Source organism: Spea bombifrons, chromosome 5 (genome assembly GCF_027358695.1).
Source record: "Spea bombifrons isolate aSpeBom1 chromosome 5, aSpeBom1.2.pri, whole genome shotgun sequence".
In the NCBI taxonomy this organism is placed as follows: Eukaryota; Metazoa; Chordata; class Amphibia; order Anura; family Pelobatidae; genus Spea; species Spea bombifrons.
The window spans coordinates 18,778,681-18,801,203 of record NC_071091.1 but is presented as its reverse complement, the minus strand read 5'-3'; the positions used below and the strand labels follow the sequence as shown (position 1 = coordinate 18,801,203).

General features: G+C 37.1%; 1 protein-coding gene across 6 annotated transcripts in view; it reads right to left on the bottom strand.

The window, feature by feature from the left end:
- PHF14 (PHD finger protein 14) overlaps positions 1–22,523 on the bottom strand; it is a 106,345-nt gene that overhangs the window by 1,672 nt on the left and 82,150 nt on the right. For 3 of the 6 annotated variants that reach the window (XR_008354390.1, XR_008354393.1, XM_053468392.1), the window contains one exon: positions 15,624–15,659. The exons of the other annotated variants lie outside the window; for them this stretch is intronic. Coding sequence is in view for 1 of the 3 variants with exons in the window: in XM_053468392.1 (XP_053324367.1) it covers positions 15,624–15,659 (36 nt within the window). In the remaining 2 variants the exon portion in view is untranslated. The remainder of the gene's footprint in view (positions 1–15,623; positions 15,660–22,523) is intronic. 6 annotated transcript variants of the gene reach the window in all.

The following is a 22,523-nucleotide window of genomic DNA, read 5'->3' as shown; positions in this document are numbered from 1 at the left end:
TTATAGATGCTCAACACTCAATTTACTTATTAACCCTTCCAGTCTTAGGACGTACCTAAACATTGTTAAAACTTGTGGCAAGACGCCCATTAGGACGTACAGTTACATCTTGACTTTGCTGCAGCAGCAGGGACACCTCCTTGCCACTACACAGAAGATCAGGCTGTCTATCAACATCGCTGGCTTCCTGATGAATGATCATGTGATAAGGTAATGCCCGATGATGTGATTGGACATTCCCTTCCGGTAGGTGTCACTGCTGACACCTACCCTAAGTTCACTGGAGGACAGAAGAGCATCAGCAGGATGCCATTATGACATCATTGACATACAAATGTATGAGAGATGCATAAAGGGATCCTCCAAATCCTTTAAGACAATAGTATTATCAAATATGCAATATGGCCCTGGAACATAAAAAATATGTATGTGGGGTATGACTGTAATCAGGAGATGTTGATGAAAAAAATTGGGTCATTGTTCAGGAGTGGAAAAATGTGATTTTTGTTTCTATTTTAGTATAGGTTTTTCTAATAAATCTATCATAATGATATGGAAAAGAGAATCATGGTTTAACAAACTTATGGTAAACCCCAGAAGAGGTTAAAAAGACCTTGGATATAAAGTTCCTAATTAATAAAATAAGTGTTCAAAATAAACAGAACATACTCAGTTTGTGGACCTCGATACCTGGAGTTGTGCACAACTGCCCAAGACCAATAAATTCCACCATGCTATATGACTTGCAATCGCCCAATTAGTTTATAAAGATGGAAAGGTCACCTACAAAAAATTATAATATTTTTTCCAAATTATGTAATTGGGATATTTTTTTTTTACATTTTACATGTTTAATATTTTATGTTTTTAATATCAATTCGACATACAATATAATTTGTTATGGTCAAACACCATTTTTTAATTACTAGTATCAGATTAAGAATACATTTTAAAATACTGTGTTCCTTTTTTGTATACAGTTCTAGTTTTTGCATAATATAATATTTTCATTGCATACTAGTCATTCTTTTGTATACTACCTCTGGCCTAATACACTATAAAAACACCATGACTCCTTAACATACTAACTTGTGTTAAAAATAGAATGACTTGGTCTTAATCACCCGGAGACTGACATTCTAATGAAAGTATATAAGGATTTCAATGGAAAAGCAGGGCTACTTTAGCATTGCCATAAATATCACATAACACGTGCATATGCCTCTCATGTTCTAGTTCTTCTTCAATAGTAACAGTGCTGTAGAACCCTTACAGAGCGCCATCGTATAATGATGTAGTGGGACACACATTCATGTCAAGTGATAACTTAATTCAACCAACTTAAAATAAAAAGCAAAAGTAGATAAAAAAACATTCTGCATGCTACAATAGTAGTGGCAGAATCATTCTAGTTTACCTCTATGTCCAAACAAACTATTTGTAAGGAATTGCCATGGAATTTTATTGATTCTGTATAAAAATATTGTCCCAATTTGTATGTATGCATTTTATTACTACTAGCCGTTCAAGTACAATAAATTACACCAAGTAACAGTATGACAGTAATTTTATTTTTACAACTAGATGCCTTTACTTTATCATTTGTAACAACAATAAATTTAACTGCACAGACACTTCATGTGCTGCAGCATCATATTTTTGTACCATCTCGCATATTTTCTTGACAGTGCTGCCAATTTTCCAATTACTTGTACAGCCATATGTTATCTGAAGATCAGTCAGCTCTAAAACAGTAAACATTAGCCCATCAGGCAGCAGTATGCTTACAGTTTTAACTGAATCACCTACAAGTTGTGTCCTCATAATTTGCTGCAATATTAGCTTGAACACACGGCGTAAATAAAACAGGCCCCTATAGGTTTAATAATAATATATACTGGGGAGAAAGAACACTTTGGCAAGATTAATACAAATTCACGTAACCTTCGGGTAGCCTTACAAGAAAAATCTGCAGTATTTTATGCTAGGAACTGTAGCCTTTAATGGCTTTAGCAAAACTAATTAACTACCTAAAAGCTTGTACTTTTAGATCTTCTCTCCATATAAATGTTTTGGAGATATTTAGTTTTAACAATTACATCAAGACGGCTTAGATCTTTGGCGTGAAACTAGCTTCACGTAAATCTATATCCCGACCTGAAGTTTTATTCTACATCTTCTCACCCCATGTGAACCAATCAACAACGAGCGCATTAACAATAAGACAGATATAAGATCCTGAGAACAGGACGTTGTGATGGGTACTTCCATGATACACACATTTGGTAGGTTAATAATAGTTTATAATGTTTTAATATGTAAACACTGTCACATGGGTTCATTTAGTGTACAGGACTGTAGAATGTAGGATCTGGTAAAAGCTACAATTGCCTTTTAATAGGATCTAACTTTCACAAGTACCACATTTTACAGTAACACTGTGTATAGAATGTATAGAATAAGTATAAAATGTGCATATTGATTAAAAGAACTTTATCATGTATGAAAAACTATTTTACACCAGCAAAGCAGTAAGCTGAACTTTACATTCTCAGTTTTTTAAGGACTGTTATACAAAAGTGTTATCCAAGCTAACAAAATGTGTTCTGATTGCAGAATATTATGTTACTTGCATAACGGCGTCTTCTGTATTAACTAAAACTTAGGGGCATCTGAATTTAAAACTGAAGCACAGAACTTATCTCTTTAATTTTAAATTCAGTTCCACCTTGGAAATGATTCTGCATTTGTTAAGATGGCAACTGTTGCCTGCCATTTTTTTTTACGATACTGAGACGAGAGCTTCTCACACATTCATCACAGCCAATGACACCTCATTAATCCTATAAAAACTTATATCACTAACAGCAGCCTTGTTAAAACAAATGAAGTGCAAAGACAGACACAGAGCAAAATACATACAGTGAGACAAATCCACCAACGGTGACATCAAAGCAGCTGAAAATCTTTCTCAGCACTTTTCCAAGCTGGTCATAGCGCCTCAGGAAAGCTCTAAGGGGTGAAATGATTTGCTTGGATGCTGTTGGTACATACACAATTTGTTTCTCTGTGTATCTGTCACTGCTTCTATTTTTCGGTATAAACATTTCAGCAAAACTGCAGTAAATGCTATAATTTTATGGGATTAGTGTGATGCCGTCACCGTCCTTCGTATATCAACTAAACTTGAACATGATAACTGCATACCTTCTAACCTGTCACAGTTTTCACAGGACAGTCCTGATTTCAGGTACTGTGCTGGGCAGCTGCCCCTCTATGCCACTTTTGTGAGCAACATGGACCATGGGCCAGATGAGGAGATCCTCTGGTCCCTCCTGAGGGAGCTGTGACCTCAATGGAGGTTGTGAAGAACCATGTCTTATCTTCGCTGTTATTATTATTATATTTATTTGTACCCTGTTTGAATGTGGCTGCAGCTCCGGCCTTCAAAGGAACAATCCTGTAACTTGGCTGGGGCTCTTAATCAGCCAGCACAGCCCTGTCTGCTCAGACGGCACCCGCACTACAGGGGGGATAACACAGGTGGGGGAAACCCATTGTATCCCTTAATCCCCTCAGCTAGTGATGGGACCATATACTGCTGGGGTAGCCACAGACATCTTTACAAACCCAGGGCCCATAGTCAATAGGGAGGAGGCTGGCAGTCAGGCCTCTCCAGTGGTCCCAGTGATGGATTTTAAGTGACACTTAAAATGTTGGGGGTATGTTACTGTACAAACCCTGAGCCCTTTGGGCCTGTTTCTTACATTGCCCTGATAAGTGGATTAAATGGAGACCGGTTATTGTAATTTCTGCAGAAATTAATACAGGCACTGGAAAGTATTCAAATATAATCAGAACTGACATAAACATGGTTCTAAAAAGCCATTTCCATAGACTGTTTTAATATTTACATACACTTATTTTTCTTCCTGTTTTTAATGTATATATCTATCAATTTTTAGTACAGACAAATACTTTAGTATCCCAAGATTGTGTCAATTCCAATACATAAAGACCAGTATATAACATTTAATTCAGTGTTAATTAAGTGGCTATAAATGAATAATGAACAGCAACTGATGACAAACAATGATAGTATATATGGTGCAACCATAGTAGTTTACTCATTATTAGCAGTAAGGGTTAATTTAGAATTCTAATTCATTATCACAGTCTTTCATGTAATTACCAAAGAAATGTAGTGGCCAGAAATTAGAACAGCAACATTTATGTAAAACAAGGAACTTTGTTAATGTCAGTGGTCAACTCACCGAGTGTTGCAGACGTTAATATCAGTCTGACTGATCAATTAATCACACTGCATACAAGGATGCACTGGTGACACACTTCCCATTTTACTAGCTGGTAATTTAAGAATGATTTATAGGAGCCCTTCATAGACAATTAGAAGAAAAGCATTAATGACTACTTGCTGAGAAGCTCCGTTTTGCGCAAAATACTAATTTTGGATAGAATTTGAGTCCAAACAAAAATCTAAACTGCTACTAGCTAAAAAAAATAAGCTTACAGTAAAGAGTATTTCTATAGATATATCTGTGATCATTAGTGTCTGCGGCATTTGATACATATACAGTCACACACACACCTCTTAGGTGTTTCAACCAGACCCATTGCTACAGGTGTATAAAATCAAGCACCTAGCCACGCAGTCTGCATTTACAAACATTTATGAAAAAATGGCTTGTTCTGAAGAGCTCAGTACTGTGTGTGGTACTGTGATAGGACGCCACCTTTGCAGTAAGTTAGTTAAATTTCATCCCTGATAGATATTTCACAATCAGCTGTAAGTGGTTTTATTGGAAAGTGGAAGCGTTTAGGAACAGCAGCAACTCAGCCATGAAGCAGAAGACCACATAAAGTCACAGAGCAGGGTCACTGGGTGCTGAGGCTCATGGTGCGTAAAAGTCACCAATGCTCTGCTGATTCCATAGCTAAAGAGTTTCAAACTTCCACTGGCATTAATATCAGCACAAAACTGTGTGGCGGGAGCTTCATGGAATGGGTTTTTATGGACGAGCAGCTGCATGCAAGCCTCACATCACCAAGTACAATGTGCCAGATCGAGTGGTGTAAAGCACGCCGCCACTGGACTCTGGAGCAGTGGAAACGTATTCTGTGGAGTGATTAATCACGCTTCTCTGGCAGTCTCAAGTACGAGTCTGTGTTTGGCGGGTGCTAGGAAAACGTTACCTGCCTGACAGCATTGTGCCAACTGTAAAGTTTGGTGGAGGAAGGATAATGGTATGGGGCTGCTTTCAGGAGTTGGGCCTCTTACTTCCAGTGAAGGTAAATTGTAATGCTTCAGCATTTTAGTACATTTTGGACAATGGGAACAGTTGTGGGAACAGTTTAAAGAAGGCCCTTTTTGCTCTCCAACATGCCTGTGGCCTAGTGGCCTGTGGCCCATAAAGTGCCTGACCTCACAAATGCTCTACTGGATGAATGGGGAATTCCCCACAGTTATACTCTTGTTGGAAAGCCTTCCCAGAAAAGTGGGATAGCTGCAAAGAAGTGACCAGCCACATATTAATGTCTATATATTTAGAATGTGATGTTGTAAAAATACCTGTTAGAGTAATGGTCAGGTATCCCAATACTTTTGTTCATATTGTGTATATACCCACACCTATACTTAGAAAATACAAACACCATCAGATGTTCTACATAATAATAATAATGATAATAATAATAATAACAGAAAAAAACCCAGCATTTGTCGTTTGTAATGGCTTTTAATATATAGCTGCACACTTTACATGATAAATGACATGTTTCTGTCACTGCAGTGGGGCATTGATAAGACAGCTGTTTGTTTCCCTAGGAAAAAGACTTAGCTACATGGATCATTTTCATAGCTGCAGTCTCGACAAGTTTGACATTTGCTTCGTGAAGCAGTGTGAACCAGCCATCATGAAAATGCACGCACTGGGACTACTGTGTATATGCCAGCCCCGACAATATCAGTATCTGCAGAGAACGCTTCCACTATGTACATTTTAACTCACCTGTATCTATCTGGAGAATGCAAACGGGGAAAACGATATTTTTGTTTCGTATTTACACTGTAACTTGAAATAATCTGCAATACAGGCTTTTTTTCTGTAGATGGCAACGGAAGACCAATATAACGTAATATTTCACATTACTAAGGCTTAATGAGAGTCAGTAACTTATTACGAGTTACTGTATGACACCTCGGTCTTCTATTGAGTCCAATAATCGTCATTCTACTTTCTAATTCCAGTGAAGCCTCCACAGAAAATAAAGGACAACGATTTTTACCAGGAAAAAAATGATGCTTTCTGTATTCATCTTTCCAATGCTTTGCATTTGTAGTTACTGTGAATTTGCAATGATTAAAGTATGGCGTGAAAAAATATTTTCCTCATTGCGCATAAAACAGAGTGCCATTTACAGTAATGTAGGTTAGCATTGACTGGTTTTAGATCATTTTGTTCCAATAAACTTCATTTATCTGCAGACCTGGAGGCTGCCATTGCTGTCAGTCATGTGATGTTTTGGGTGACTTTCCCTCCACAGTTACCACACAGAGCTGATGCTTTATGGCATTGCTAATGAAGTCTGTCCCTTCATAAACTTTTATTAGTCAATGTGTCAGGCTGGGCAATTAAGACTTTCTACTGGTTACCACATACAGTACGTATGATAAGGATTAAGGGTTTAGTAGACTGGGCTGAAATAACAGATTTAGAACATATACAAACAACTAATGTGCATCTGCTTGAAAACATTAAATCAAAGAAAAACTAGAACTGTCTACTACTAATAAAAAAGGGTGTTCCCCTTTAAGCACATTTTGCATTTGTTTACCAAAGTACAAAGGATTTCATTTAAATTATGCCGTGGAGTAACACAAAATGCTATTCCTTCTGCAAACATTATTGCGGTGGGGCTATTTCTCAAATATTTACACAATGGATGTTAATTCCTTAATGAGGAAGTATAATTCATTTATGTACAGTTTTATTGTGCAACATGTCAAAGGGTTTTGTTGATGAACACCTTAAAATATGAGTTAAGAGTCTAATCCGGGTGCCTAGAACGTCATGTTTTTAAGAATATTGAGTAAGGCAATAGGAACATTTTTAACAGGCCCACACACGTATATCGTGCACATTTTTGAACCAGCTTTGAGAAATTTCATTTCATATTCTGCCTCATCCTAGCATCATGCCAAAAAAACTTTTCAAATGTTTCTGACACCTGGGTTGTTCTGAATACTGTTACTAACTGAGTAGTTGATACATCAATCTATCAAGTGAGTTCATGGCAATTTCATAAATTATCAGGGCTACGGAATTTGATGGCGCTATATAAAACAATAAATAATAATAATAATCTGCAAAGATTTCTTAGCTGTCCTTAGCTGGGGCACTTGTTAGAACAGTTGGACACCGATACATAAGGTATTGTGTCAACATAATTTGTACTGTTTTACTGTCTAAAAGAAGTCACAAAACCTCTTCAAAACAGTGTTGGTCAGTGCCACTCACGCTTTGTGGATACTCCTAAAACACTGGGGAACAGAATGAGTTTGAGCTACTTCAGCTCTTCCACTTCTCTTCACAAGATGGGCCAAGCTAGATGTTTGTCTTGAGCTAATATTATCTCACCCAGTTGTATCTCAAAAACATATAATTCCTTATTGGGCAGGTGGATTGGGGACACCCAATCTGGTTTAGTACAAAACAAATGTGGTCAGTTAGTGGCATAGTGGAACACAGGAATGAGAAGCCTGCATCACCTGGGGAAATGGAAAAAAAAAGCTTGAGAAGAAAAGAGACCATTTCTATACTGGTATATACCTATTTCAGGGTACTAGAGATCTAGTGCTTCCCTCTATCCCCAAAGTGGTGCTCTGGGATAAATATTAGAGAAATCTTCTAGTCATGCTCTTTTCTTGTTGCCTGCCAGTTTTAATCGTGACTCCTAATACTGTCAACAGGACCTGAATTTAATGCAATAGAAGATACATGCGTGCCAACACGTCCTGCCAACCAATCTTGTTGGATTCCCCCAAACCAGATTTTCTGGAGGCTGAGCGGGGGAAGCCACACTCACTTCTCAATGTAAATATGGTTTTATTGAGAGATACTTGTTCTGCATCCCCAAGACCGGAAAACATTATTCACATGTGTTCTCTAGGTTTTTACCCCCATCAGAATTTCCGCGACCTGGAATGGGGATCACACTAATGATTGTAATTCTTAGTCACAAAGAGCAACAACACCATGTTTTGTTTTAATGTCCTTTATTTTCAATAAGGGACATTTTTTTTTACTGATAATACCACTGCATTGTAGCCTATTACAGTTTGGCAGTGTGCCATTAAACATCCTTCATACTAGAAACCAAAGAGACTATTGCCAGAGCCAAGACATTCAGCTTACTTTGTTTACCCTCTTTCAAAGAATTCAGCTTCCAATTCAGAAGTGTCACACGACACTCTGAAAGGGCCTGGGCACTGAATATTTTGAGGATATCTTTGCTTTTGAACAGGATGCTCAATCATAATGAGAGAGCAAATTAATGCACCACCTGTGCAGAAGCAGAGATATCCTCCAAACATTCACACGTCTCAGGATGGCTTTAATCCTTTCTGACATTCCTGCTTTAATCCATTCTCCTGTTCCATTTCAGCTCAAATAAAACTTGATTTTGGCACAAGGGTCATTATGAATTCAAGGACTGAAAAGTACACTTACAAAAAATGTTTTCATTCATACCCAGAATAGTCTAAAGAGATTTTTTTCTGAATATCACACCAAAAGGACATATCGCCAGCTTTAACGAAAATGTTTTAGGTAAAATGAAACCACTGCATGCTTTTGATCAAAATTAATTAGTATTTTAATTTTGTACCGTTCCACCATCGTTCTTTAAATGGAGCATTTATTTTATAGTTTTAAACATTTGGTTCATTAAATAAAGTTCAAAATGTGTGTTATGCGCTACATTTAACAACCTTTGGTCCTTAACTTTGGTATTTCTTGTTTCGCTTTTTCAATACAGTGCATAGACAATTTGAGAAAATTACATTTTTGAGCCTGTATATTTGGGATTTGTATTTCACTTCATACAAAGGGCAATTAATCTACTGTTCTGCAACATCTTTCCAATTTAAGAGGTCCGTGATAGATTTGCGACTGACCTTATAGGAAATGCTTAATTACGTCTCCTGTAGGCAGCACTATGATTGTGAACACAGCATATATCATTAGTGAAAGCGTAATTTGGCATGAATAAAGTAACCATTAGCATATATACATCTACAATATATATATATATATATATATATATATATATATATATGCACACATATATACACACACCACACATATATGTACACATATACACACTATACTTATACATCTGTGTATACAGTGCGCATTAATATCTATACCATGCAGATATCATATATATTTGTGTATTTGTAGAATTTAAATTTTAGATGTATGAAATCAAATGGTGCCAATGCAACAAAAACGGTCTCACATGTGCTTTTATCTGACATCTACATTTTATGTATACTGCAAGCCTGTTTTAAAAAATCATGTTTTTTTATATATAGATATATTTCTAATGCTAATAGATAAATCACTGCAGGTTTAAAAAAAAACAGCAGAATCCCTTCTTTTCATTTAAACAATGGTAAAAACAACTTTTCCCAAGAAGCTGTTCTTTTACAGAACACACTTATGTGTTGTTTTGTTAAAACATGTTTCTCCTCCCAACAGCGAGGATCCGACAAAGTGTTATCAACACTACCAGCACCCATACTGTCAGAGAGAGGAAAAAAAGGCTACAGTAAAAGATTTGAAGAATAGTAATACAGTTTTTTTTTACTCAAGTAACAATTGCGTTTTTTCATACAGGTAAGGTTTGCATAGCTTTTTTCATAGGGGTGAAAAGTCATCAAAATAGTTAATGTCACTTTCAGCTAAACTAGATGTAAAAATAGGTCCTGATCACCTCAACAGAAACTGAAACTCATACAAGACATTACCTATACATTTAAGAACTAATCTTGTTCTAATTTTATTCATCACTGTAGGTTCAAATGTTGTGTTTTTCCATGCCAATGTGTTAGGGAGCCATTATAATGTATATGTTATAAAGGCAGCAAACAAAATAGCGTAATTGTAACATTTTTGGGTTCTCCCCAGGGCAACCTTTATTTTTATATGATGTCTATTATTTTTTTTGTTAGAAGATTCCCATGTATCTTTTAAAGTTTTATTTTTCAAATAGTACAGACTTTTGTCTTATGTCAGGTATACATACAATAAACACCAAGCAAGCATAGATAATTAGGTGCATATGCTAACAACTTTTTTTTGTGGTACACTGTTTCGTTTCAGCTGTTATTTCATTTATGATAAGAGATGTGTTATCTTTTATTATAGAGTTTTTTTCTCTGTTAACTATGGCTGATCTCTGTCCATTCAATTTTGTTTTGGGAACTTGAATTTGGGAATCACTGCCTGTCACAAAGATCAGGGATCCCTCGATGATCAGCAGTACAGGTAAGGTAATGCTAGCACCTTGTACCCTCCCAGGATTTAAACATTAGTCAATCAGGGTTCTGTGATGCTGACTTCTGGAATATTGGGCTGGTTGAGGGAGGTCTTCAGCCTTAGGGTTATTAGGTTGCAGGATCCTTATTTAGCTCCCACAACGGCTGCCAGTTGTCTCATTATATCAGCCAATTAACCTGCAACACTTGATCTTAGATGCTCAGTTGTTTGTGCTTCACCAACAAAGTAGTTGTTTGTGTCCAAGCACCACCCGGCTCCCTGCCCTAACCTCACCTGATTCCTGGTAGCTGATTATGGATTATTATTTTTTTCAGTGCAACTTCTGTTCTCTATCTGCTGCCATTATCCTCTGCTGGGTTCCCTGCTGTTCCCTACTCAGCCTTAGCATGCAGGTACTACTGTTCCACTCTTATTGATTTACTGTGCACAAGAGCCGGGTAGAGGGCATTCTTTAAAAGTGGCTCCCTAGACCTGCCTCTAGCCCTCAAGAATGTCTAGTGTGACACTGCCTAAAGTTTGTATCAACAAGGCACGGTGCTTCTTGCACCCCAAATGAATCCAAAACCATTATCAATACTTTTGACACAGGTAAGGCATTCAAAAGGGGAACCTTTCTCACTGTAGCTTGGAAGCTAGGTTTCTTCCTTGGTGTTTAGGAAGTAGCCATTTCTACTTTACAGTGGGATGTTAGCATTTTACATGGGTATAGTTGGCTGTCTACTCAGTTCTTCCTTCTCTACCCTCTAAGTTTTTTTTTCTGCTTGCATTTTTTTAGAGCTTGTCACATAGACACATAGTATCAGAGGTAGAGTCTATTTTAAGTGCTTTACTTGTTCATGTCAGCTGACAAGGAGTAGCTACAACCCATATCTCATATGTACTGCTGCCACAAAGACAGTGATGAAAGAAGAATTCTGGCAGGTAAAATGATATTCTCCATTTTACATAAAAATGCAATTCTCTTCTCAACTAAATCATATAATATATAATATCAATATAATATCAAAGCTCTAGAGCCAATTTATTCTTGCTTTAAAACCAAGGGCAAATTATTTCATCTTCACAAAGATTCAAGAACCAAACTGCACTGATATCCAGGCAATTCAGTTTCAACAGGATTGCCATTTTCTAAAGATGTACTTACACAAATATGCTAAAAGAGAACTGAAACCAACATTATTTTATTCTACAGGGTTTTCATAACTGATGCAACCCGTTGAGGGTCAGATAAACAAGCTCAGTGAAGTGTAATCCAAGAGTTTATGTACATTATTCTAAAACATTGTTCACATTAGGAAATACGTTTTTCTTGGGGTAAACCAAATAGTCTCAACTAAGTTAAGAAAAACAAAAACACATTCTATTCAGGACAGAAAAGGCGTTTGAACAATTACACAGGTTCAGACAAACTGTGGTTTTAAGTTTGAAAACACGGAAATGGCAATATGTTTTATTCTATGATGTAATAAAAGATCTATAATTGAAATGAAAATAAATCGGTTCTCAAAATCCCAGCGTACAGTATTCTCATATTAATCCCGGAGAAATGTCAATGGCATTAAATGTCAAATAAAATATATAAGTTCGACATAACATGCTCATTTGGACCACGATTTGTGAGGTTTTTGACCTACACTATCCAACTATTCTGTCTAGTTTTAATGTATTGTTCATGTTATTGGACGATAATTGAATTCAGAAGCTTATGAACAGTTTAATACAGTAAACTAGTACACCAGAATATTTGCAGCTGAAATGTTCTTGGCATTCTGATCTAATAAGGATTATGTTTCTAAAACTACATTTAATTATAATAGTGTTTTTCGTCAGCAGACTATGAGCAAAAGTACTTTAAAATATGTTATTCAACCTACTCTGCTGAATTTAGCACTTCATAAACATAGTACTGTGAAATGCACAAATAATTTTTTTTAATCATGTAACATTTTCACCTCATTCAGAATTTTTAATGGAATGATTGTCATGTGACAGAATAACTTGTCTTGAGGGGTAGTTGGTACGAGGGAGTCCCAACAGCCCCTTATCACTTATCACTATACATCTTAGCCTGTCAATTTTAGTTTTGAATTCATACCCTTTGAAGATATGTATACATTGTTGGCACTATATAAATGAAATATCTAATTTAATTATAATATAATAATATGGGAAGACGTACCTTTTTGCTGAGGCACACAAAGTAACATAGAAACATAACATTTGATGGCAAATAAGAACCATTCAGCCCAACTGTTTTTTTCCTGATTTAAAGACTCAAACCTCATCAGTCTTGTCTTATATTCAGAATAGCCATATGTCTATCCTTGCATGTTTAAATTTCCTTACTGTGTTAACCTCTACCACTTTGGCTAGGGTAGGTTGATCCACCTGACTACCAGCCTTTCAGTAAATCAAGCTTCCTTATATTATAACATCTCTCTTTTAGATTATCACCTCTTGTCCTAACATTGTTCCAGATTCAACTTATTCAACTTACCTATACTTTTGGAAATCACTAAGTATTTAAATGCTTCTATCAGATCCCCTCTCATCCCTCCTTCTTCAGCACTATTTGTATAATGTCAAAATCCTTTTTGAGATGGAGTCTCTAGAACTTTACACAATACTCTAGGTGAGGTCTGACCAGATATCTGTAAAGTGGCAGAACCACCTCCTTCCTGCTACTAATGCCTCTCGCTATACAACCCAGCACCCTGTATGTCAGCATTACAATGGATCCTTATTAATAGCCATAACAGTGGTACTAGCAACTGCTGGTTTCAGTTAGCATAGTATTATTATTATCTTTTATTTATATTGCACCATGAGAGGTAGTGTGGGCTTGAATCATGAAAGGGATGTTCTAGCAGCTAAGATGGCGCGGCTTCTCTGAAGAAGTGGGTTTTGAGATGTTTCTTGAATGTTGGGAGGGAGGGTGAAAACTGAAGCATACGGTCAAATACTTTCTAAAACAATAAACATTAATAATCACCTTAAGTATACATACAAAATCAGATTAGACTACAAGACATAAAACTTCTAAAGCATTGAGACACAGCGGTTGCAATCAGAAGGAATTAGTCTGACCAACTGATCCAATGACTAGTTATTAGTCAATGTTTTTCTCAGGAGAAATAGATTTCTTTCTTTGCAAGAAGCATAATCAACTGCGAGATTTATACATACAATTACCAGAGATTGTTCTAAAACGCTAGACACTCATAAATAAAACAATGCACCTGTATTTTTATGACTAAGGGGTCTACATTAATTATAATTTATATTTACATGGTTGCTGGTAGATAAAAATAGGTTTTGTAAATTGGAAATAAGAAAAAAATAGGATGATCTTTCTCTTGCTATGTTGGCACTCATCCTTCAGACTAAGAAAAATAAGCCTGGTGCAAAATGGTGAGTGGTGCGAACACCATAGAAATCAAATGAATGCTCCTGATGATTAGTCTGTGTACAGACATAGCTCCCTGTGCCTCTGGTGTGATAAGATAAGTGGGGCTGGTGTACAGCCAGTTAAACTAGTCTCCATTTGTTAAACCAACCTCTAAAATATTTGCTGGCTGACTATAAGAAATAGATCCACAAGTGTAATATATAGGTGATATAGTTATAAGTATATTTATACTCTGTTATACAATTCAATTTACAAATGTATTCGTAAAATAACTGTGTAAAAGAAGTGTTGAAAATATATTATATACACATATGTCTGTGGGAATTTGTGCCCATTCAGCCAAAAGAGCATTTGTGAGGTCAGGCATTGATGTTGGACCTGGTTATTTTTACATGCTGCACACTCAGCAGCCCCGCTCTGTTAGTGTGCATGGTCTACTGATTCAAGGCTGAGCTGATTTTACTCCTAGAAGCTTCCACTTCACAACAATGGCACTTTCAGTGGGCCGGGTGAGATTTAGCAGGGCAGAAATTTCATAAACTGACTTGTGTCATCCTTTGACAGTACCATGTTTAAAGTCACTGGGCTCCTTAGTACGACCTAGTCTACTGCCAATGTTCGACAATGGATATGGCTGCCTATGTGCTTGATTTTATACACCTGCTAGCAATGGGTGTGGCTGATACACCTAAACTCAATATTTGGGAGGGGTGCTCACATACTTGTTATCATGGTCCCTGTCAGTGGGGAGAATATATTAGGGAGCAAGTGAACATTTCTTCCTCAAAGTTGATGTGTTAGAAGCAGGAAAAATGGGCAAATGTAAGGATCTGAGCGACTTTGACAAGGGGCAATTTGTGATGGCTAGACTACTGGGTCAGAACATCTTCAAAACTGCAGCTCTTGTGGGCTGTTCCCGGTCTGCAGTGGTCAGTACCAAAAGTGGTCAAACGAAGGTAAAGAGGTGAAGCGGCGACAGGGTCATGGGTGGCCACGGCCCACTGATGCATGTGGGGGGGCGAAGGCTAACCCAACAAGCTACTGTAACTCAAATTGCAGAAAAAGTTAATGCTGGTTCTGATAGAAAGATGTCAGAACACATAGTGCACCACAGTTTGTTGCATTTGGGGCTGCAAACCAGGCAGAGTGCACATGCTGACCTATGTCTGTTTTAGGGGCAAAAGGGGGTATGGCTATATATAGTAAAATCAATAAAAATACCTAAAACATATTCACTAAACACACTTTAAGCATATAACTGTTTTATTGTGGATAACGATTTTTTTTTTAAATATTGCTAAAGATTTTTTTCTAAAATCTAAAATGAACTCCTGAACACCCTGGCTGAGGTTATTCTCTGTAAGAGATTTTTGATATACTGTCAAGAACCATCTTTAAGGGGGGGGACGACTAATGTCACAATTATTCCATTGCATTAAACTAACATAACTTGTGCATACAGTTCACTACAGTTCACTAAACCATCTCAAGATTTAATTTCAGTTTTGCTGATAAAACCTCAAATGTTATAATCAGATGCTTTCCAAAACAGCAAAAGAAATGGGATTCATATTTTCTAAAGTAATCTTCATGCAGGTATGGAAGTGAGCTAATTTACTAAATTCACTCACCGATAAATTAGTCTTGCCAGCTATGCACAAAATCTTCTGCAACGTAAGATAGAGATGAATTAAATTGGAAAATTAATATAAAAATCAACCAACATAAAAAAGCTAGAAAACAGCAATTTTGCAGAATTGAAAACAGTTTTCTTAAGTGTATTTATACCACTGAAGTTCATGTTGAGCATACTATTTCACAGTAATACACAAAACAAGTTTGTAATATACCTGGTATTTTTATAGCTGAGTGAGCCAGGCTCGAGTCCAAAACCTAGCTCCAGTAAAAACTAATCTCTGTTTAAAGCCTTGTTGTAGACAATTACTGTAGACATGGTGGCTAAGTTAAAAACTGGAAGTAAAGACACACACCAGACTTTAAGCAGCAGCCCATATGCTCAAATATGGGGAATAGGACTTCTTTCCCCATGCCACCTCTTCCTTGAACAATATTCACGGGGGAACAATGCTTATAAGTGCTCTGGCAGTCAGCTAAGGCATCATGTATGACTACAAAGCAGCTCAACCTAGATATGTTTGATATTTGAATAGTAAATCCAAGCTTTATTGAACCATGTTAATCATTGAGCTGTAACATAATCAAAATTGTTTTCTTTTTCAGTGTGTTTCCATTAGCCTCCTATTAATTGACTTTCTTGCGACTAAGTAAAAATTTATATTTACGCTCTACCCATTAGGCAAAAATGGTTACATACAAACTAAAATGTTTTTTTTACTTATCAAAATGTCTTGTATTTTAGCTTATATACCTGATATAGATGATAAAACAGATAGAGAATCTTTTTTTTTAATAACATGGAACAATTGTATTACCGTTTTCTTTTTGCTAAATTTGCTTTGCTATTTGAAGGTTCATACCATCTTTGTATATTAAGCCATCTCCAGTTTTGGCAGAAATACATGACAAAACTATTAAAACATATTAACTTACATTTACATTTTTACTTAAAACATGTTTTTTTCCTAATCTTTACATATTAAAAGGAGATTAAAATGTATGGCAGTGAACATTAAATATATATTTGATCTATGATCATATGGCATTGTATCAGCACTAGCTATAATCTTTAAGCTTCTTCTGAGATGGTCCACTAAAAAAAGGTGGGTATAAAATACATTGCAAATGTTTTTACTAGATAAGTACAAGAAAAAAAGTTATTGTGTTTGGCAGATAATACATGAATATTGACTTAACCCACCATCTTTTTCCAAGAAAGGCTTTCCCCTATTAAGCCAAGGGTTGCCACTTGTTCCAGTTTTACCTGGACTATCCCAGAATGAAGAAACAAATCCTGTGTCCTTGATATGTCTCTTTATAACCCAGGAAATGGGTCTCTCTAACTCCAGTCACCTGTCTCCTTCCTTTGTTTTTTCAACCAAAAAAAGTAGTTGGTGCTTGTTAGACCATGTCCATGGTCACACTCTGATCACATCGCTACTAAGCTTCCAGACACAACCTCTGAAAGAGTATCCGGGAAACAGTATAGCAAAATGTGGCAACCCTAATTGTATCCTAAAATAACGCAAAAGCACTGTTTAATAAAACACTTAGTATTTTTGGTACTACTCTGCGATCTACGGTCTACTTAAGAATTGAGAACATGATAAACTAATAATGTATATATAATAACAATTAAGCATTACATAAGCTTTAATTAAGCACAACATGTATGCAATACCAACAGTTTGTCTAGTCTGACCAAAATATGTATAATTAAACTGGCATATAAAACAATTAAGACTTTCATTTTAGAGGGCAGGTACACACTGCCGTTTACAAACCATAGACGCCAAATACTGATAAAAAGGCATCTTACTCACGTTAATCTTTCCTTAGTCGTTTTACACAATGACCTCTCATGTGACAATGTTGCAAAGAAGTCAATAAAATTGAACAAACACAAACTGACAGCTGTTAGACACCCTTCACAGACAACCTATTATTTACAGTATGAGACGTGTTCAGTACATGAAAATTGTTACTTGTCGTGGGAAGTCAGTGTCAGCATGACTCTATCATTAACCCCTTCCGTACCGGGACGTACCTGGTACTTCCTGGTTAACAGTCACCGGTAGACCGGGACGTACCAGGTACGTCTCCTCCAAAAAACGCCCCCACATCACCACAATCGCGGTGATCGTGGGGGCGCTGCTGCTGCTGTCTGCCCAGGACTCCTGGGCAGACATCACAGCCTGTCTAAACCCGCCCCCAAGCCTACGATCACTCCCACGGAGTGATTTTGTAGGCAGAAACAGCGATTGCAGAAAAATCTGCAATCGCGGTTTCAGCTGCCACAGGCAGCTTCAGGGAAGGGGGGGGGGGGTGTTGAATGGGTCCCCACACAAGTGTGGGGACCTGATCCAACACCCCCCTGCTGCCTGATCGCTCCATGAGAGCGTCAGTGCAGCGTTAACCCCTTCAATGCCGCGATCGCGGCATTCAATGCCGCGATCGCGGCATTCAATGCCGCGATCGCGGCATTGAAGGGGTTAATTGCCGTTTTGTAGGGGGCTCTGCTGCTGGTGGTCTGCCTGGAAGCCCAGGCAGACCAGCAACAGCAAAAACGACCCCCCAGAAGTCCTCTGATCAGTCCTGTAGGACTGATCAGAGAGACTCCTCCCCTACAATCTCCAGTCTATTGGAGATTGTGTCCCAGCTGCCAGAGGCAGCTTCAGGGACAGGGAGACAGGGTTCTTTGGTCTCCACATGAGTGTGGAGACCAGCCCCCCCACCCCCTCCCTTGCTCAGTTAACCCCTACCCCCCCTGTTCCTCAATTAACCCCTTCAATGCTGCGATTGTGTATGACCCCCCATCGCAGCATTGCAGGGGTTAATATTAGTCCCCACAAGCTTGTGGGGACTAAATATCAGTCAATGCTGTGCTTCAATGGAGCATCAGCATTGAAAGAGTTAAAAAAAAATTAAAAAATTATAATAATAAAGAAAAATAAATAAATAAATAAATAATTAATAAAATAATAATAATAAAAAAAAATAACAGCACTGACCTGAAAGTCCAGGGTGCTTCCAGGTCAAATGCTGGGCTGGGCTGATCAGATCGCTCCTGGCCAATAGGAGTGATCGGATCATTATGGCAGCCCATGGATGACCCTGCTCTACAAAGAGAGAGGGGTCATCTAGGTTAATTATGAAAAAACACAAATTATTAATTAATAAAAAAATCATAATTATTACCTGATCACTTGTCGGTGACATTTTAAGTCGCTGATTATTGATCGGTCTCCCTGATTGATGTCAGCGGCCTAAACCTGTCACTTACAAGTAATCTGATGAAAAAAAATATTAAAAAAAATGTAAATGCACATGTTCCAGTTTTGCCCTCATAGCTTCCTCAAAAAATGCATGAACCATGCATGTGAGGCCTTGTTGGAATCATGGGATGTTGGTGAACAAAATGTGGTGTTTTCTTCCACTGTTGCACTTATGCTGTGCAAGAAATTCAGTGCAACATTGAAATGTATGCGTTAAAAATGCAATAAAATAATTTCCCTGTGAAGTTTGGCAGACATCAGTGAAGAAATGGCTGGCTGAAAACTGTCAAAACTACCCTAGTTGAACACCTTGACTCGTCTACTGTTCATAAATATATACTTTTATGGGGTAATTTACAGTGGGGGGCTTCCAAAATGTCCCAAATGGGATATGGGCTCAGCAAACCAATTTCTGAAAATTCCAAATTTGAAAACTAAAATGCGCATGTTCCAGTTTTGCCCTCATAGCTTCCTCAAAAAATGCATGAACCATACATGTGAGGCCTTGTTGGAACCGGGGGATGTTGGTGAACACAATTTGGTGTTTTGTTCTGCAGTTGCACATATTCTATACAAAATATAATATAACATCTAAAGCAACATTGCAACATATGCAAAAAAAACAAAAAAATATAAAAATACCTCAAAATTCGGCAGCAATTGGCGATAAAATCCCTGTTTGAAAAGTGTCAAAATGACCCTAGTTGTACACCTTGACTTATCTACTGTTCATAAACATATAATTTTGGGGGGATAATCAGTATCTGTGACAACTATTGCAGTTATTAGACTACCATGCCAAATTTGAAAAAAATTACATTTCAAAAACGTGATGCATGCCTTGCAATATTTGCCCTATACTGGTCAAAATAGATAAAAATCCTGGCCATGTTGGGTGGTTTCCAAATCAGGACAACTTAATGAATATATTTGGGATAATTTTTTCCCATTGGTTCAATGTGTGTACAATTTGTATGTATACAAAACTGTAAAAAAATGCTTTTTTTTCATTTTTTCCCCACTTTTTCCAGTTTATTTCAAACAAAACAATGTACTACCCAGCTTAATATGGTTTCAAATGAAAGCCCTACTTGTGCTGAAAAAAACAATATATGATTTGTGTGGGTGCATCAATTGATAAGAGAGAAATTACAGTTGAAGAAAGACATGGCAAAAACACAAAAACGGCTCTGGTCCTTTAGCGACACGTTAGTATCAAAATCCCGGTCCTGAAGGGGTTAAAGTAATACAAATGCTACAATAACAGACAGTTCAAAACAAACGCGAGTTAAAAATAAGATTGTACAGGAATTATCAACAAGGTATAGTCATTGAAATGAAAAATTTCCAAATTATTTGACTTAATGGACTAAAATGGCCTGGGTCTTATCATGGTCTACCACAGGAAACAGCCAAAGGTGTTTGTGTGTACATGTGTAGAAAGAGCCCGGTCTTCTTATAAGAAAAAAGGGGGTGAGGAGGAATAATTCTGTCATTTGACAAATTGACAAATGATTGCACTTAATGGTACAAACAAGTGTCTCTTTAAGATGCAGTTATTCTTTATTTTAATCTGCAGATAACCTTACATGCAGTGAGAGGAATGCTTTGTCATCCTTCTTTGTTCCCCTCTTAATTCGTATACACAGAACTTTTTTCTATCATTGTAATTTTTTTGTGTAGAGCTTAAGTTTGAAGGTTTATCTGAAATTTCCAGAAGCAGCTTTCACTAAAGTGGAGGATACCTCCAAGTCAGGACACCTGTGTTGGGGGGGTGACAATAGGTGGAAAGTGGGTGGGGCCAGCTCCAGAAGTGGGCAGAGTCTGGGCTGCGAGCACAGACCTCCATTGATTTTCCATCTCCCTGGCCCAGGAAGATCAGAGGATCTCCCCCCAACTGGACAGTGAGACAATGCCCCAAAATTGGGAATGTTCTGCTGAATCAGGGACTGTTGGGGGGAGGGAAGGGATATTTGCTGGAATCATGTGCCATATAGTTAAGATGGCTATCCTCTGACACATATAAATGTTTTCTAATCCTTTTTTTCCCGGTCTAAGCATATGAGGGGTGCCATATTGGCCACTTCTTTGAAGGACACAAGTAAAGTGCTGCCCAGCAGTATATAGGTGGTCCTTCAAAGAAATGGTCGATACGACAACCCAACAAAATATACTTACTAGTTGCACTGAAAGATGAAAAAAAACAAAACAGCTCTGACAGTTATTAGACAGTGTTCCGTGTAGTATGTGTCACATACAATATTCATTGTACTGAAAAAAGACAGAAAATGATCATGTTTAAAGTGACGGAGATGACAGTCAGGAGCTTGACACCAAAATAAAATGAAAGCTTTCTAAAACTTTATCCTGCTCTGTTATAATTATAGCCTTTGAATTTAGAGCTAGAAGCCAAGACGCTTGCAGTTTTGAGATAATTTCCATATATTTCTGTTAACAGAGTTAAAAATCTGACACTCCGACACAAAGTTGAATTTTGTCATACGTATTTTCATAAAATACAACTCCCTTTAATTTACAGCAGATATATTTTCAAGAAGGAAAATGCTGATGCTATCTTGCTTATAAGCTTGCCACTGAAATGATTTAGGTTTCTTCTATCTGCAATATCACTATAAGGCCTTCCTGTGCAGGCAATGAATTATATTTGACACTTCAGGCCTATTTTGTCTATATCTACTAGGCCAGAAAAATGAGGAAAACAAAATATTTATTTCACATACGCAGAAAAAAAAACCCTAAGAACTGATTCTATATAAAAGATAAGTACCCGTACCATGTTTAATGATCTGACAGGGCGGAAACAAACATTTTGTTGGTTTTATCTTTCATTACCTCAGATTGGAGTAATTTAACCCCTTTCTCACCATATTCACCACTCTTCCAAAGCCTAGTATTATACAAATCTTTTGTAATTGATATGATTACTGGTGTGTATTTTGTTTTTTAAGGGAGCTTGACAGTTGTGAGACAGGTTAGTTTTAGCGTACTGATGTGTTGTCGCAATAGTAGTTCTGCTCAGTATGAGAGAGACTGCAAGTTCAGACGTCTGGAGTACGTGCTTAGCTGAGGAGCCAGTGGCGAAGCTATCATTTGCGTGATTATGACTGAACGCCTTTAAGTCAGAATCCACCATAAATGTGACAATACCTCCCACATTCATTTATGGCACTATCTCCCTTTCTCTATATGTTGTGTATTTCTATAACCCGTCACCTCTAGACTGTATCAAGTTATTAGAGGTCTGAGCAGTAAGGTTGCATTAGCATTTATTATTATTTAATATTGTATGAAAACATTTTTTATCTTTAGTCTGAAAGTTTAATGTACGAAAATGTGCTATACAACATAATACCTAAAAGTACTAAGGAAAAACATAACAATATCATTTGGGATACTCTTATTTGCCTGCATATATCAATTGGTCTCTCATGATGTTTATATCCATTTCAATTTAATATTTTGTCTTTAATTTGTATTTTTCCTCTCCAGAGCATTTTTGTTTTGTCTCTTTTCGCAATATTCTAATTAAAAAAACATAAAAAAATGTATTTACAGAGAAAGCTACTCCATTTTCAGAGAGGGTTTAAAATTAACGTC